The following is an 18,669-nucleotide window of genomic DNA, read 5'->3' as shown; positions in this document are numbered from 1 at the left end:
TTTGAGATGGGGGGTCAGCGGCCAAATACATAATGACTTTGAGGGGTCCTTGACATGAAAAAGTTTTAGAACCACTGATATAGCAACATTAGGATTTAGAAGACATTTGTAGAATCGGCCCCATTTGTAGAATCGGTCTTAATGGGTCAATACATCTGTATTTCACCAGATCTCTGTGAGCGACTGGGATTCAAGGTCTCAAAATGTCCGTAAGCATGAATGCTGCTGACAGCAGCATTACGCTTGAACAACCCATACAGTCTGGTAAGAGATTTTACTAAACAAAAAACAACAACACACAAATCGATTTATATTTTTAGGTTCAAAGATTTTAATCTCACTTCCTTCCGTATGTGTGTGTGTGTGTGTGTGTGTGTGTGTGTGTGTGTGTGTGTGTGTGTGTGTGTGTGTGTGTGTGTGTGTGTGTGTTAGTGTGTGTGTGTGTGTGTGTGTGTGTGTGTGTGTGTGTGTGTGTGTGTGTGTAGGTCCTCGAGTCTGGTTCCGTCCTTACACTCGTAGTAAATGGACTACTTATGGTGTTCTTCTGATCATTGCTAGCCTGACTACCATCAAGCATCTTGGGTCACCAACTGGGGCAAAAGGTGAGTTTGAGAGTAATACAATTCTACTCATAAGTATGGTTTCTTATTTGATAGTAGGATGTAAGAAAATGTACATCTTAATTTTATGATAAACAGTACAGTACAGTACAGTACAGCACACACACACACACACACACACACACACACACACACACACACACACACACACACACACACACACACACACACACACACACACACACACACACACACACACAAAATCATTCAGCCACATGACAAGGGCATGTCATAATAGGCTAACAATCAGTGAAAATAGGTGAAGAGATTTCATATAGAGGGAAAAAAGGGAGGGGGTCATGTACAGACCCCCTGGGAGTCCCCTGTTTAAGAGGTTAAATAATAACAACTGGAAAACCTTTTCTCTCCCCTGTGTCTTGTTCTCAGTGCTCGGGCCTGATGGTGGCTGCGTTGGCCCCCAGTATCTGGAAGACATGTCAGTTGCAGAGAGAGTTGTAGGGGGGGAGGAGGCCCAACCCAATGCTTGGCCTTGGCAGGTAACTTTTTTGCACTTTGGCTCCATTTGTACACACTGATTAACATGCACGCACGCACGCAAGCACGCACGCATGCACATGAGCTAATCTACAAGCTCACAACGCTCCCTATTCTAACTCTATGCAGTTCACACGGTGAGCTTGTAGATCGGCTAGTATCCCTGGCACAACATATTTTCAGATGGCGGGTCCATGGCCTAATAGCTAATACATATCAATTTGGGGGTCCTTGACATGAAAATGTTTGAGATCCACTGTCATACAGCCCAGGTGGTGCCCGACAGCAAAATGTTTTGGAACTCTGCTAATGCCATGGTCATTATTTACTTAGCTTAAATGACATATCTTTTACTCAAACAATGTTGTGTTTGTGTCAGATCTCTCTTCAGCTTCTGCTCCAGGGCAGATACCGCCACTTCTGTGGAGCAACCCTGATCAACGAAAGCTGGGCCTTGACTGCGGCCCACTGTGTTGACGCCGGGTATGTCTCAACCCTTTTCATTTCAAGGACCCCCAGGCCCCATTTGATACAAATGTATTTGACATCTCTGGAACCCCAATATACTATAAAGTTCTCTGTCTCAATTTAAGTCTAATAGTTTACAAATGGAACCAAATGGACATGCAAGGGTCCATTTGGTTCCATTTGCATACCCTCAGAGTTACAGACAGAATTTAGGCCCCTGGTGGTCCCCAGACCCAACGTTGGGAAGTTGTATATTTAAAGGAGTAGTTCACCCAAAAAATTACTTATTTTCTATCAATTGCACACCCCATGAAGCCTTGAATCCATGGATTTATTTTTGTTTTGGTTGCATTCCTAAGCCAATAATTTGATTCCTGTCTCCTACCGGCTAATGTATCCGGTAGGAGACACAAAGTAGATTATTTGTGTCTCCTACCGGATACACACCCGGTCATCAAATTATTGGCTTAGGAATGCCACAAAAACAAAAATAAATCCATGAATTCAAGGCTTGATGGGGTGTGCAATTGATAGAAAATAAGTCATTTTTTGGGTGAACTCCTCCTTTAACTACCAACCTACACTTTATTGGCCTTATGAATTTGAGTTACATCTGTAAACATTCTGGAAAAGTTTGACTTAAACATGAACACGTGCATCTTCAGTCTGAGGCAGTTTAAGCATTCATGTCAGCCATCTGTCACTGCCTGGAGTATTTAATCATTTGAACTACGTGATTGCCATAATACTGTAAAATTGCCACCTTTTTGAAGGAAAAAAGTGAAAAAAAACATGGTTTGATGTTAACAATGTCTCTTTCTTTCTTTTGCAACAACACACAGGCCCTGGAAGATTCGTGCGGTTGCTGGTGAGCACCATCTCTGCAGTCTCAGCGGCAGAGAGCAGGTGGTGAACGTCAGTGATGTGCACATCCATCCCATGTGGAACGGGGATCCGTCCAAAGGGTGGGTGGACCATCACTGTTTGAGACACTTTTTTCTTTTTTTGCAACCAAGAAATGTTGATCTTCTGCAGGAACATTCTGAGTAATAATCGCAAGGTGATCTCAGTGGCTTTGCACATTGTTGCTCTTGGGTGGAAACCTTGTACTGTAGGCCTTTGTTCCAAACTGTTACTTTTCAGAAAACGGGAAAAAGAACATGTGTTCCAATGGATCCAATGTAATTATTACTCACATGCTCTTGTTAATACTTGTCAAAGGTTCAATATCTATAAAACCACAGATAGACTTATTTCACTTTCACTTAAAAAGAAAAAAATGCCAAAATAGCAGATCTGCGACACGCTGTGGGCTTGTAGATCGGGTATTTTTTCTAGTTTTGTATGACACTATATGACGAAGTAGGGCATTCATTTAGGAAAAAACAATATGGAGATACAAGGTTTCTAACCAACAGCTACGATATGCCACATCCATACGAGAAGGAAATGTTCAAAGTAAATGTTGTCACTGACGGTATATATGTGCTGGTCAGATGTGGAGGTTGCGGAAGGTGTCACAGTCTATTTGTTGCATTTTGACCATGTATTGTTTTATTTCCAACATATAATAGACAAGAAACATCTAAAGAAAGGATTGAAATGAAAGAATAGGTTCAGATTGTTAGAAATCAAAGTAAGGCTTTGTTTATATGTTTACATTTTATGTATAAATCAGGCTTAAATAGTCCAACTGGCAGCCAGTAGTCTGTTGTCTTTATCACATTCAACTAAACACCTGCTACAATGCATGCACTGTACTTGTTTTTAGAAATGACATTGCCCTAGTCCGCTTTGACTCTGACATGATCCTGAACAAGTGGGTTCAGCCTGCTGCACTGCCACCTGCTGGACAGATTCTGCCTCACACCACCACCTGCTACATGACCGGTTGGGGGGTCACTTTTGGTGAGTTGGATACAGGAGGAAAAAAAGTGTTTTATTTAAATCATATTTTATTAAAATACATAATTCGATTAAATCAATTAGTTTGAGTAACATTTGCACCCGTCGTCTATTGTCGGTGTAATACCCCTTTTCCTTTCACAGCTGATGAGAATACACTGATGCAAGCCTACCTTCCCCTCATTGACCATGAGACCTGCTCTAGCCCTGACTGGTGGGGAGAGATTGTGAAGACCAACATGATCTGTGCAGGGGGTAACGGCGCTCAGGCTGGCTGTTATGTGAGTATACTGACATAAGAAAGTCTAACTAAACTGTATCATATGATTTATGCCTTAGCAGGCTTTTCTTTTTTTTTATTATTCATCCTGCAGTCAGTTGGTTTATTTGCAAAGTGATACAGCATTCATACTAAAATCATCAGTGTCAATTTAACTAGGACATTTTGGATTACATTTTGGTTTACTTTATGGCTGCAAATTTAATCTGTGAATGATACTGGGATGCAGAAGAATATAAAATAATAAAAGTTAAGTCTTGTAATGTTTATAATCACATGCGGTTACTTATTCAGTCATTGGACCCTTGTGAATAAACAAACTTTCTCTTTCTGTCTGCCTACAAACCTACATGTAGGGAGATTCTGGCGGCCCTCTGAACTGTGAGGTGAACGGCACCTACTTCGTCCATGGTGTCACCAGCTTTGGGCCCAGGGGCTGCAATGTCCACAAGAGGCCCACTGTGTTCGCACGCGTCTCTGACTGGATTTACCAGGTAAGATCCATAACTGATAGAGTGATCTCATAAAGGAACGTTTTGAAGTGTACTCAAACCTACATGTGGACTCCAATATTCTGGGCCACTGAACATCTTTCACGCTCTCACCATTTTCTTGTAAAATGTGTTAGATTAAATTCTTATGGACTAATAAACTGGTCTATTGGATTACAGTATATAGCCTTTCTCTTGTTCTTCTGTTTCCAGACCACAAACTAAGGAGGAGAAGAATCAGCTCACAAAAACCAGCTCGACTTCTGCAACATTATTTTCAGAACTCAGTCATCACATCAACAGTCATTCAAGAACTTCAATTGGCTTCCTTCCGGGCCAAGCAAAGAATCAAAGTCAGAATACTACACCTACAAAGCCCTCAATAACCTAGCTATAACCCCCTACCTATCCCACATGCTCCTCCAGCGCGTCCCTGCCACTCACTCAGGTGCGGTGAATGCCAGCCAACCAACTGGAAATTCCAAGGACCAAACCAGAGGTGATGAGACATTTTCAGTTGCTGTTTGTGGAATGCACTCTCTAACCACATCAAAGAGGCCCCCATCCTTCAAAACTGCCCTCAAAAGCCACCTTTATTACAATTTATATTAGATGTTGCAAGAGATAAAATGAGTTTAGTATCCAGTTTAAATTTGTTTCTGTACTGCTAAGTTGCTGTTGATGTTTTGAATTGATCTGCATGACCTAATTTGTAACAGGTCATTTCAATCTTTATCTGGCAATGTCAGCTGACTTCTGGCAATGTGTAAATAACTGCCAAGCCCAATGACAATGTTTTCATTGTACAAAGATATTTAAGGCTACTTTCTCATGTAATTTGTTTCTTTATGGATAAGGATCCCATGAGTGAATTATGGTGAATGTGGCACAGTTTTAGCCGAGAGACCCTTAACTCCACCCAACACAGGTGCAAAGATCTCTTGGTACCCCACTGTACACATCGTCCACCGACCTGCCTCACTAACCACAGAACGGTCAGAAAGCTACTAGTTAGGCTCACTCTGTGACAAATTCAGTGTATTCAGTGTTATTTTCCACATGCCATTCATTCGTTCATTCGTGGTTTTGTGGCCTAACTAATATTGAACTATTCAGAGAACCCCACCATCAAGAACAATTAGGGTTATATATTAAAGGTAAATGAATACTGAAATGAAATTAATTTCCTCCCTAACATCAGTTGCCCCAACTTAATAAAAAGTATGACTAATAGGAATACCTCAGAATAAGTTGATTAGAGTCACCTACAAGCCCAACAACAACAAAGCCCCTGACTTCTGTCCCTGCCCACTCACTCAGGTCCGGTGAATGCCAGCCAACCAACTGGAAATTCACAGGACCAAGGACCAAACCTGAGGTGATAAACATTTGTTGTTGACGTTTGTGGAATGCACTCCCAAACCTCATCAAAGAGGCCCCCACCTCAAAACTGCCCTCAAAAGCCATCTTTATTACACATTCTAGCTGTTGGAAGAGTTAAATGAGTTTAGTATCCATGCACATGAACATGCTGAAGTTATGCAGACGTGCCGTGTTGTTGCAGAGCTGTGTTTTTCTGCGTTCTAATTTGTAACAGACTATTTCAATCTTTATCTGACAATGTCAGCTGACTTCGGACAGTGTGTAAATCACTGCCGACGAGTCCGAGAACCACACCATCAAGTTCAATAAGGGTTGTTGGAGGTAAATGAATAAATGAAAAATAAATGAATTTCCTCCCTTAACATCAGTTGTCAATAATGTATTTAAATTGCTTATTTTTGTTAATTGTATATTTATATATTTGTCTCCGCCAGGCCGAAAGGCATGGCGAGAGAGTATGTTTTACCCCCTGTCCGTCCGTCCGTCTGTGTGTGTGTGTGTGTCCGTCCGTCATTCTGTCATTTTGTGGACAGCTAATCTCTGGCACCGTTGGCTTGATCGCAGCGAAACTGTGCACACACACTCCCTGGATGCCAGAGCAGAACCTCTGCTCTCTCAAAAAATTGATAATAAGCCTTCAGATTTGATCCAAATTTCACGCAAAACGGTACACATGATCTCTATAGTCATGTGATCAAGACGGATCTGTTTGATTTTTCATATTCCATCCTGATTGGCTAACATTGACATGTAATGTTTGCAGGAGTGTCCCGTTTTGAACAAAATGCAGCAAATCATGAACGCAGCGTCCGATTGCGGTGAAACTTTGAATGCACATTTGCACTACGTTGAGGAACAAATGCCACCCTTTTAACATTGGCCTGTTATAGCGCCACCAGCAGGTCAAATTTAGCAAAACACATTTTTAGAACAAAATGTCTCAAATCATGCATGCAGTGTCCGATTGCCGTGCACGGCCTAGGGATAAATGGCACCCTTTTCACATTGGCCTATTATAGCGCCACCAGGAGGCCATAATAACCTACCTGACCGGGCGGAGACTTGTGCTCCGAGGAGCACTTTTTCTAGTTAAGGCTCCTCTCTCCGGACCCACGAACATCTGTTAGCTTAAATGAATTCTGTCTGAACCTTCCCTCCTCTGCCTCCCTAATGGCCTCTGTCTGGATGTTTCCTACTGACTGATTCAGTGAATAAAAATATATGAATTTATGGGAATGTAATAACCTTTCCTCAAACATATATAATTGATTTGTTGCCTAATAATGATGACTACATGAACGAGGCCCATCTCTGGACTGTATGTACCTGTATAGTATATATAGTCAGGTATTCCAGTCCCATGACTACCTCAAGCTCACATGACAGTGATGTCACTCTCGGTGCAATGTGATCCTCTCCAGTCAGCCAAAACTCCAGAACCGGTTTTCCAAGCCTCCTTCCTTCCTGTGAGGACAACAGCATTACCTCTGACCCAGTGTTGGAGAACTCCCAAGAACGGCCTGCTTAACTTGCACATAATAATTCAGAGGTCAGGTTTATATACAATAAACAAACTGTATGTCCATTATTCAAACCAAATAAGCTGATGCATGGTTTAATAACTGGAATCAGGCCTTTATTCTTTTGTAATAGCAAAATGATTTAAACCGATCATATAGAGGATTACTTATTATTTTTTATGTCATCTTACCAGCCTGTGTGCTGGGATAAAGTACATGATATTATCTAGAATATGATCTGTTAAAGTCACATGCTTTCTTATTGCCTCTTATCACTGTGGTTACAAAAGAAGGCCTGGGCTCTCAGAAAGCTGTTGGAAAGAAACTCTGGAAGTTGATCCAGAACTGGAGCCGTCTGTGTCTTGTTTATAAGGAAGTGGCTCCCTCTGGCAACAGCCATTAAGCAGTCAGTGTACTGTACTGTGTGTATGTGTGTGTGTTGCTCACTACTTGTGTGTGAGCAAGCAGTAGAAAAGCATGAGGAACTTGGTTTTGTTGTTGTTGAGCCTGCTGGCACCCATCTGTCTGGCACAGAAGCCCTATCCATGCTGTAAGTAAAATAACATTGAATGGAGGGATGGACGACTACTGTTGCTGTTACTGTTTCTACTGTTTACATTGTAAGAGTGGATGTGTTTCTTTGCATTCTTCTCATTTCACTTATCTTATCTTGGATATATTTATAAGAAGCTATTTTCACCTGGTTGGTCTTATTTATCTGGAAGCATGTTCCACAACAAATGCACAGTATGGGTCACCTTGTTGTAATAAAAAACACCATATTTCCCTGCTTCTCACAGCAAGTCCAGCTCTTCTGACTGGAGCCCTCACTGTGGTGAGTGTTACTTATGTGCAAAATGAGCAAAACTGAAACAAATTGAACACATTATTATAGATATATAACATTTCTCAGTTGAAAATAAAACTGACTCAAATAGGCTTGCAACTATTGATAATCTTAGCAATCTATCAATTACTTTTTTGATTAATTAATAACAAGAAGTTTTGGGGATAATAATAATTTATTTATCACGAATCAACACGATTTTAATTTTTTCATTTGTTATATTCTGTTATACTTTGTCATACAACAATGTAGCCCAAAAAAGAAAGAAATACCCAATGCTATTTTTTGTATTTTGATAATTGATTATTATTATTTTCTTACAAGTGATTAAATCTATTAGTTTGATTAACTGTTGCACCCCTGGACTCAAATCAAACTGTTCTTCTCCCAGACCACCCAGGATGAGAAGATGCAGTATTACGCACGATACTGGTACGATGCTCTGGGCAAGCGGATCCGCATCAAGGAGATGGGGATGTATGAGAACAAGACTTTCTCCGTCGATGCTCTCCTGCTGTACAGAGAGGTAACCACAATGATAGTGGAGCACGTGTCTCTGACAATCCCCTGTGTGTGTGTGTGTGTGTGTGTGTGTGTGTGTGTGTGTGTGTGTGTGTGTGTGTGTGTGTGTGTGTGTGTGTGTGTGTGTGTGTGTGTGTGTGTGTGTGTGTGTGTGTGTGTGTGTGTGTGTGTGTGTCTGCACTTTATAAGTAATGTAATGGAGGAATTAACTGCTTAAGTATCTATAAACGTAGCCTAGTTGATTGGAGTCCCCCAAGGCTCTATACTAGGCCCCCTCCTGTTTTCACCCTACACTTTGCCAGAAATAGCAGATCTAAAAGCTGACGTTGTGAGGTTATTTTTTATGGAATGTTCACCCCAGTATAGGGACGCTATAGGGTTCATGTGGTTCAATGTTCTTCATAAACACCCCAGTCACTAATATCCACGCAGTGTGTCGTGTGATATTGTCTGGCCACGCGAGGCTAACTGCATGTACCAAGGACTAATGTTATGACTAAATTACCCAGTACGTAACAGCAATCTAATGGTTTGGGCAGTTAATTATTAACTAATAAACAAAATATTAATCTTAATGACAGTGTAACACCTCAGTCATTCATATTGGGTTATCATGTGTGGGAGAGTTATATTCAGCTTCGGCCTTATGATCTGATAAGGCCGAAGACGCTATGATCTGAGTCATAGAGTCAAGATGCCACAGCAAGATGCCCCCTCCTATCTTTGTATATAGCTATGATCTTTTGCAAGAGAACTACTTGGCCACTGACCTGTGTATTTATCTATTTAACCACTTAAACCCCTGTAGTCTTTGAGAACTGGACTTGGGTTACAACTGTCCATATTCCCCCCAGAATATGGACACTGGGGTTCAAGTGGTTAATGTAATTCTCCCTTCATATAATGATTAAACTTCTATGTTGGAAATACGTGTCTCTGACTCCATTTGCTTCAACAAATTACGGACTCATCCAGAATTCTATACAACGTGCTACCATGACTGAAGTAGAATCGTGTATGGTGCAAATGAATGTTGCATAACTGGGAGCGTGGCCCCAAATGATCCAAATAACTGTTTGCTTCTTGTAAATCTCATCCCCCAGCATTCCGCGTTTCTGATTGATGAGCCAAACCACAAATGCACCAAAACAATACTGAAGACAGACTTCGAGCCCCTGACGGTGCCAAAGGACGCGTCTCTCATGGGCCAGGCCATAGTGGGCAGCTCCTCGGGGCCTGGCCAGGGTCTCCTAGTCAACAGCTGGTGGGGAACGCTGCCTGATAACACAGGTCAGAGTGGAAGACGTGCAATGTGTTTTCAAATGTGGCCCTGATAACGTGTGTGGTGTCAATTAGGCATAGCAGAAAAATAGAAGCCGCACGCTGGAATATGTTCCGAAGGTAATGGGTTTATTACAACCAAAAAAGTGACGTTTCAACCTGCATGTAGATCTGTCCACTGTGTGCATCTCTATGTTAGGCTAACTAACTAATATTGATCATGTTGGTTTCCCATATCTGTCCCTCCAGGCAAGTACATGATGACTGTTACAGAGTTTGGATGCATTCCAGTCTATACTGCGTATCAAACTGCCGAATATGGCTGGCTCGCAGTAAGGTACGTCTAGCACAGACATTTTGTTAAGGCCGGCATATACACTGTAGGATTCCAGAGCGCACACAACAATTCTCAATGTCTCATGTGTTATTCAGTGATTATTACATTTATTGAACCACTTGAACCCTATTTTATTTTACTGGTGTCCCCCAGAGGTCTATACTTTGTCTACAAGCTCACAAAGCGTTGCAACACGTTGTGAGCTTGTAGATCTGCTATTGTTGATTAATGTTCAACTATTTTCACCAGATGTTTGCTTATTATGGACATGCCCAAAATCTGGACGCTAGGGGGTTCATATGGTTAAATCAACACCTCTGTCGCTCTGTTCCTCTAGCTTTTTCGATAACGTCATTGGAATTACGGACCCCGGGGAGCTCAACCGTCCAGACTTCTGCCCAAAAGAGATGAGTGTCGAGGATGGAGACCAACCACCACCAGCTGACTTCTTGAGTTTGTTCCTAAAGAGGAACTGAGTGGTCAAATTGTCTGCCTTTTAGTATCCGTGCTTGTTGCTTTGGAGCTGGTATAATTGTTAAAAGCATTTTGTGATTTGGAGAACACTGCAGCTACTACTATAAATATGTGTAATGCATTGTATCGCAGCTGTGCAAAATCCACTTTTGCATCAGTAGTGTTAGACAGAGTTAGACTCTTTGATTTAACTGAAAAATGCTAAACTAAAGCAATACTCTACTTCCTAAACAGCAATTAGCCACTTGAAATGTATTAATACAAATGTGCACTGATCCATATTTACATGTACGTATGTGTGTTTGGTATTGTGAAATAAATGAATAAAAGGGAAGCTGCTGTACAGGAAGTAACACCTGACATTTTTTCCCATCATACTCTGCTGCCGGTAACATTCATGTTGTAGCTTTTAATCAAATGCTTTAATATAACAGACTGTGCTCAATTTTGAGTTGAGCTCAATTTAAATTGTCAATACCATGCTTCACTTAAAAGGATCCCTGGCTAATAAGCCAATTATGCCTAAATGCATTAAATTACCCTCTATAACTAAGATGTAAAATTAAAAACACCTTTAATATTTCATTTATTTTAGGAATAGTTCATCTTTTACTCAAGGGGTTCAAGTCCCGTCTCAAGTTGATGATGTCATTGTCCATGTGTGGTCCAGCCCTATGGAATGTTATTAGCATGTCCTAATAAAAAACAACTTAATGCTTCCTACGGTTAATATGAACATCAGAACATTTTAAATACGTTTTATTAGCACATGCATTCCACCACTCAACAAAATACTTAATTGACAGAGTTCCCCCTGGGGTCTATAACCCCCAATTGTCAAATAATATAAGAAAGAGGCAAAAAGTTTGAAAATAGCCGATCTGCTTTCACAATATCTATCAGTGGGAACTGAGTCAAACTAAATATTATGCCTCAACTCCTACAATTCCAATTCCAAGGGTCCCCAAATGATTATTTTGGGGGGTCCCCAGTTCAAACATGGAGGGGGGGGGGTCCCAAATTCAAATATGATTATTTTGGGGCGTTGCGGCCTGAAAAGGTTGAGAACCACTGCTTCCCGGAAGTGATACATTCTTAGGGGTTAGTCGGCAGGGGTGCATAAAATGACAAAACACCCCAGCAAAATGTGTTAATAAATCACAATCATTTTAACCACTTTATCCATATTTTATACTTTGGCTATTCAAAAATAGCAGATATACAAGCTCATAGCGCGGCGCTGAGTGCCGCGCTATGAGCTTGTAGATCTGCTATTTTTGAAAAATCTCGACTGTGTGCAAATCTTTTCATTTATTTATTAAAAGGCAAACATTTTGAACTCAAATCTTTGCTTCTGGGGGTCCCTGGCACAACATATTTTCAGGTGGGGGTCCGCAGCTAAATACATATCAATTTGGGGTTCAATGGCACGGAAAAGTTTGAGGAACCACTGACCTAGATTTTAAACCAAAGGGTTGTGAGTGAGATGAGGAAGTCGCATGTTCCTGTATGCTTGAACCATGGGAAGATGACTGACTCTACTTGTTGGCCTTGAAATTCCAGATGCCAGTTCTAGTCTTGTACAGGTAGAGTCTGCAAATCCCCAACAGATCACATGACAGCGCACGCACAGAGAATTCCCTTGAATCCAGCACAGGCTTTTGTTGTCTCCTTTCGACACCACAGCAGATGCTGTAGAATAGATTCTGTTCACCTTTCATTGGTTTGGGTCATAATGTATAATGTATGTAATGTATGTGTAATGTATGTAATGTATAAGGCCAAGACCAACCAGGGGTCCAAATGGACACTTAAGGGGTCTGTAACTCTGAAAGTGTACGAATGGAACTAAATTCAGTTCCATTCATACACTTTCAGAGTTAAATTAACACGGGCTATTACAGTAGATTAGGGTCCCACTCCCAGAGATAACAAATGGTATCAAATGGGAGTCTGTGGCCTAATGCATTCAAACTGGGGGTCCTTGAAATTATAATGGTTGAGAACCACTGATATATAGAAGAAAAAAGGGAAAATGTAATAGCAATGTACCATTCATCCGCTGTAGGTCACATGGCATCAAACAGGACTCTTGTATTGTCACGTAAAATCATTGCATTCTCCGTAGTGTCCTTTAACATGCCTTTTCTGTTATTTCAGTGTGAAGGGAAAGGGTTTTTTGGCTGCCGTAAAAACATGGAAGTAGATGTGAAACTGGAACCTTGTTTACGAGGAAGTAAGAAAGCTCTACAAGACTAATGCCACAGTGTGTGTGTTCATTCCTCTGCATGTGAGAGGGAGCGAGAGAAGCCATGAGAAGCCTGCTCCTGTTCTTATGCCTGGCAGTGGGCTGCATGGCCCGCACACCCCACCGATGCAGTAAGTAAACAAATGGGAGACATTACATGAGTATAATGAATGTTTAAAATCAGTGGTGGAAAAAGTACTCAAATGTTTTACTAAAGTAAAAGTATCAATCTGCAATGTAGAAATACTCTGTTATAGCATAAAGTATATAGTATAAAGTCCGGAATTCAAAATGTATTTGAGTAAAAGTACAGAAGTATTGGCATCAAAATGTACTTAAAGTACCAAAAGTAAAAGTACTCATTATGCAGAATGTCCCATTTCAAGTTTTCAAATGTGTTAAAATCTTTTGAAGATAGCAGATCTACAAGCTCACAATGTGTCGCATTGCGACGCATTGTGAGCTTGTAGATCGGCTATTTTCAAATGGACGAAATGTACATAGGGCCGAAGTGGTTAATCTATGTTTCAAAATCTACAAAGTAACTAGCAACTAAGGTTTTCAAATAACTGTAGTGGAGTAAAAGTACAACATTTGCCTCTGAGATGTAATGGAGTAGGAGTAAAAGTACTGGAAATTGGAAATACTCAAGTAAAGTACAAATACCTCAAAATTGTACTTACTGTATACAGTACTTGTTTGCATGTACTTAGTTACTTTACACCACTGAAAATCAGGATGAATTCCCTCTCAGCAGCTGAACAGTCTTGTGTCTCTGACTTCATCTGTTCATCCGCATGAAGCCAGCTATAAACATGTTAATGTTTTACTAACTGCTGTTCTGTTCATTGCTTGTATGATTACATTTGTATCCTCGTAAAGATTTGCAATACAGAACCCCTTGACAATTGAGTGGTTAACTGAGTGTTTTATTTAGAGTAAAACAACAAAATGTTTCTGTTATCACAGGATCGCCGCCTCTGATGACTGGAAGCCTTTCCGTGGTACGTTTTTAAATTCTTTAGATGTGTTGTTAAGCAGACATTGAAAGAATGTATTGTCCCTAATTTTGACAACATAGCTCTAACCCCGATTTCTTTTTTTTTATTGTCTTTCTCACAGTCCGTCCAGAGTGGGAAGTTCACAGCCTACGCCAAATACATTTATGATGCTTTGTTTAAGCGTATTCGCCTCAGAGAGATTGGATCTCATGAGAACAAGACATTCCGGGCTGATGTACTTCTACTCTATCAAGAGGTGGGGACAATTGTGCTAATCGCATGATCAATGACATACAGTACATCCAAGCAGGAAATCTAAGGAAATTGTTCCAAATAAATATACCAAAATCAATGTCACCCTCTATGTCTTCCAGGGTGTTATGTATAAGATCGACCACCATAACCACTCGTGTAGCAAGATGCGACTGAAGGCAGACTTCCATCCCTTGGCCATCCCAAAGGATGCATCTCTTCTGGGCCAGGCTGTGCTGGGTAGCTCCTCTGGACCCAGGCAGGGTCTCCTGGTCAATACCTGGTGGGGGGAACTGACGAGGAAAAGGGGGGGGAAGGGTAAGCTAAAAGTAGAAAGAAAGTCATCTTTCATACTTCTGTCTTCTTATGGCAGAAGATTTGAAAAGACCAAATAGTTCCTCTCTGCGGCTGACCACACTGCTGACTATGGAACAGTAAAATCCTGTTAATCTCAACTGTTATGTACAAATGGAAAGGTCATCCATTGTGTATACTATGTGCACTTCCTCATTCCGTTCGCACATTTCTTGTTTTGAGCGAGGTGCTACCCCAAGTTCCCATGGGAGTTACTGTACTTCTCTCTCTCTTTACAGCTAAATACATGAGCACTGTCACCGAGTTTGGATGTGTCCCCGTCAGCACTCTGTTCCACACCGATAAAAATGGATGGATGGTGACCAGGTCAGTTGTGTAAACTCCGGGCCTGTTCATATGACAGGAAATAAGTAGGGATGTCCAACATTATCGGCCTCTCGATATTATCGGCCGATATTAGCATAACAATGTAATATCGGAAAATATCGGTATCGGTTTTTGAAAAAGTGCTAGTGAAAGTTACTGGAGTTCTTACTGTATGGTGTGTGTGATATGAAATGTGAGTTTACCACAATCAAAGTAATGCTTAATCATATTCCATCATAAATTCAAGGGCTTTTGGAGAAATGAGACAGACCAGTCACTTTCAGTTTAGAGCACTGCAGAGGGTAACTGTTTGTGTCTGTGTCCAGCTGACGCTCGTTGACGCTCGTTAATGTTGCGTGCATCAAGGCAATTATACTTCTGCACTGTCAAATAGGCCTACATCTAATCTAAGATTAGTGGGACTCATTCAATTAGATTTATTATATATTTATTATATATTATATTGATATTATAGCCATTTTATTGTATTAGATGTGATGTTGTTACCTGACAATTAGTTGACTTTTGGTGAAAAAGAGCATATCGGTATCGGTTGATATCGGTATCGGAAATTAAGAGTTGGACAATATCGGAATATCAGATATCGGTAAAAAAAAGCCAATATCGGACATCCCTGGAAATAAGGCTTGCCCAAATACATTTTGAACCGATTTGAACTGATGTTATCTTTATGATTTATCATTTAATAGTGCACCATGTGTGTGGTCCAAACCAAACAACTAAACTCAAATGAGAAGAGGACAAAGTTGTTATGATAGCCTTAACTGGCACACTGAAAAATAATAACAATTGAGGCATAAGCACTGAGCAGTTGGGGTGGATCATGTCCTCAAATTAACGGCAGGTGCCATGCCCTTGATTGCCTTATACTGTAGGTTATCACCACTATTTTTAGAAGGATGCAAGCAGCATCCGAAAGCCAGTGAAGGGAGCACAGATAGAAGGGGGAGCCATTATGAAGATTTTGGGAGGTTGAACTAGCCCTAGATCAGTTGAAGGGGTTTCAGTGAGCAGCAAAGAGCGAGTTGTCAAGCACGTTCTGTCACAGTTCAGGCTTCGCCTCTCCTCCGGCCCCGTCCCCCCCCCCCCCCCCTTCTCGTCACTAACTTTGTGCCTGGTGTGAGCCTGGACCCGCAGCACGCCCGGCTGCAAGCCCTATGGGCTGATTACCTGTGTTCTCTATTTAAGTTGTTCCAGCCGGTGCTTCTGTGCTTGGTGATAATTGTGTCTTGGTGCGTTTCTGCCTGTCGAGTCGTCAGACTCCTCTGTTCTAACATTCCCTCCTGTGTGAGGTTCTCCTTTGTTTGTTGCTCGTATTAAGTAAAGTACTCATTATCACCCCCATTACCTGTGTTGTGTCCTGCTCTTGGATCCTACCAACTTGTCCGTTCGAGGGCGCATTGTGACACGTTCATAGTAATAGGGACACTTTACTGCACTGTTTCCCAAACAGTGGGTTGGGACCAATTTTTATGGGTCGCGAGGAAAATACCCCTTTATTTTTGGTTTAATACAACTTTTTGTTTTTTATTATTATTATTTTCAAAAGATTTAAAAACAAGAAGTAAAAGTTATTTTTTCAAAATAATTCCATATAAAATGGAGGAGACATAAAATTTCTCTTTTGGGTCTCAAGCTAAAAGGTTTGGGAACCACTGCTTTACTGTAAAGGGACTGTCCTCTTATTGGAAACGTACAATGTTTCAGGGCACATTTATACTTCACCGTACACACCGTGTCACTCAACAAACATCTGATATTTTCTCTGAGCAACATGTACGTGCGACAAAATAGACATTAGCCTTCAAAACGCTTGGTTTTCTGATTGCAATCGTTTTTCTGCCACCAGCTTCTTCAACAACGTCCGCGGGATCATGGATCCTCAGATGTTAATCCCTCCACCATTCTGTAAGGACGCTCAGCTTCAAGACGACGATGGAGAAGAACCAGAGGACTTTTATAGCTTGTTTTCTGAGTAAAGGTCCTTGCACACTGGGGGCTTTAGCTGTTATTTATGGCATCAGTACATCCACACCGAACATGCATAATGCAGCAATAAAGCAATGCCATTTTTGTTGAACTGCAATAAAGACAGCAACCTGTATGAATGAGGCATCCCCTATTTTGAAGCATAATACAATTTTTGTATTGTTTATTTGCCAAGCCTCCGGTAGGCAGGCTAAAGACCGTAACACAGATGATTCCTGTCACATTGAATCTTAGCCCCAGACAGTACTTTCCCTTTATTACAACAATGTGGTAATTGGGGATGTTGTGCCAAGATGATGAGTATAGTGTACAAGTTTTTTCCACTGTTATAGTGAACTTGCTCTAATGGTACTGAGTGGCATCATGCCGTGCGGAGGCATTCGTGTGATTCCATGTGAATGCATTTTATTGTTACTCCATGTTTCGGTTTAGCAATGATAACATGATGCAATATCTCTTCAATAAAATTATATTTCTGTTTTAAGAATGGATCAGAGCTACAGTGTGTAATATAACAACTTTATTTCAAATGTGTCACCAGTAAAGTATTTCATTGCTTAAAGTGAAATGGAGCTTTGGTAGTCAAACAGGGTTTTGATACCGTTAAATATTTGTGGGTGGGGCCCTATTTCTAACAATAAAAAGGCATATATCATTAACGAAAGATCCAATCATACCCAAATTGGTATCACATGTTGAGGGGCCCCTGTAAAAATCACTTAAGTTAAGATTTAAATCATAATTTTGGGCTCTAAGAAATTGAGCTGAAAATAAAGCTGCACTATGTAACTTTCCTCTTCTACCCCGGATTTGAACCCGGTTTCCTGTGCAAGTGCAGTCATTTTTACCATTGGAGCAGTCTAATTCATCATTAACCTTATTTCTAGAGGAACAGGATACTTTGTATATCATAATATATCATTTTGTTATAAATATCCACAGGTTGACAAAGTAGACATAGCTAATGTTCTGGACACTTTATTTTATATTGTAAAAACATCCATAGACATTTTACTCGGAAATACCTGTTTCTTTACAAACATTCAAACATTCTGATCTGGTCTATTATGTGACGCTATTAATTAGCTCTTCAACTACAGAAATAATTTCATAAATCTGAGATGGTGGGCGCTTGATTTGCCATCAAAGAACTCTGTGTATCGCTGTCTTTTATACCTGTGTGACTGGTACATGGTCCAATGCCTTCAAAGAGGAAGGAACCTGCACAATCATTTTATATTATTAATATTCTTTAAAGCAGGGGTCTTCAACGTTTTTCAGGCCAAGGACCCCCTAGCTGAGAGAGAGATGAAACAGGGAGCCCCTCTATATTGTATAAAATTGTGTTCCAGATTAAACTTTTTTTTTGTATTGTCTGCTCTTTTTTTCCTCTACACCAAACCTCTTTGCCAAAAATAGCCGATCTACAAGCTCTTGGCTAAAGTTCTCCTCAGAAAAGGGATGCTATGGGGTTCAAGTGGTTAAAATCATATTACACAAAGATTTGGCGGCCCCCCTGTAGTAACTCTGAGGACCCCCTAGGGGTCCCGGGCCCCTTAAGACCCCTGCTTTAAAGGTTTTCGTCATTATAAATATTGAGGCTGTTTGGGATTATTTGTAAGCGGGAACATACACTGAAGTTAATTGCTGATTTAATTCCCTCAGTGCTTATAGTCTTCACCTGTTGCTTTTGCTTTTGTGTTATTATTTACATAATTCATGAGTGCCAAATCTGGAATCTCCAAAGCAGAAGTGAAAAAGCGAAAACACTCAAAAAAAGTGTTTTCACGAAAACACTCAAAAAAATGCATTGATGTGGAGAAGTTGACCAGGAGAAGCCAAATGTCAATGTGA

At 40.7% G+C, this 18,669-nt stretch overlaps 2 protein-coding genes across 2 annotated transcripts; both read left to right on the top strand.

Annotated features, from left to right (window-relative positions):
- Positions 1–215: 215 nt before the first annotated feature.
- Positions 216–5,957, top strand: LOC308101371 (elastase-1-like; the record flags this gene model as incomplete). The annotated part of the gene is made up of 8 exons (XM_080450795.1): positions 216–264; positions 1,008–1,117; positions 1,495–1,598; positions 2,426–2,548; positions 3,355–3,491; positions 3,633–3,769; positions 4,125–4,262; positions 4,473–5,957. 8 exons carry the CDS (start codon positions 216–218, stop codon positions 4,482–4,484), a joined length of 810 nt encoding a protein of 269 aa, XP_080306921.1. The 3' UTR covers positions 4,485–5,957.
- Positions 5,958–7,567: 1,610 nt separating this feature from the next.
- On the top strand, positions 7,568–17,315 carry LOC308101370 (uncharacterized protein). Its single transcript, XM_080450794.1, has 12 exons — positions 7,568–7,712; positions 7,963–7,997; positions 8,401–8,535; positions 9,635–9,821; positions 10,062–10,149; positions 10,487–10,622; positions 12,784–12,859; positions 13,841–13,875; positions 13,994–14,128; positions 14,247–14,442; positions 14,718–14,805; positions 16,676–17,315. The coding sequence occupies exons 1-12, from the start codon at positions 7,640–7,642 to the stop codon at positions 16,803–16,805; spliced, it is 1,314 nt and encodes a 437-aa protein (XP_080306920.1). The 5' UTR covers positions 7,568–7,639; the 3' UTR covers positions 16,806–17,315.
- The last annotated feature ends 1,354 nt before the right edge of the window (positions 17,316–18,669 follow it).

The sequence above is a fragment of the Gymnoscopelus braueri genome, assembly GCF_963280865.1.
Source record: "Gymnoscopelus braueri genome assembly, chromosome: 15".
In the NCBI taxonomy this organism is placed as follows: domain Eukaryota; kingdom Metazoa; phylum Chordata; class Actinopteri; order Myctophiformes; family Myctophidae; genus Gymnoscopelus; species Gymnoscopelus braueri.
The sequence above is the reverse complement of the archived record's forward strand: the minus strand, read 5'-3'. Positions and strand labels throughout refer to the sequence as shown.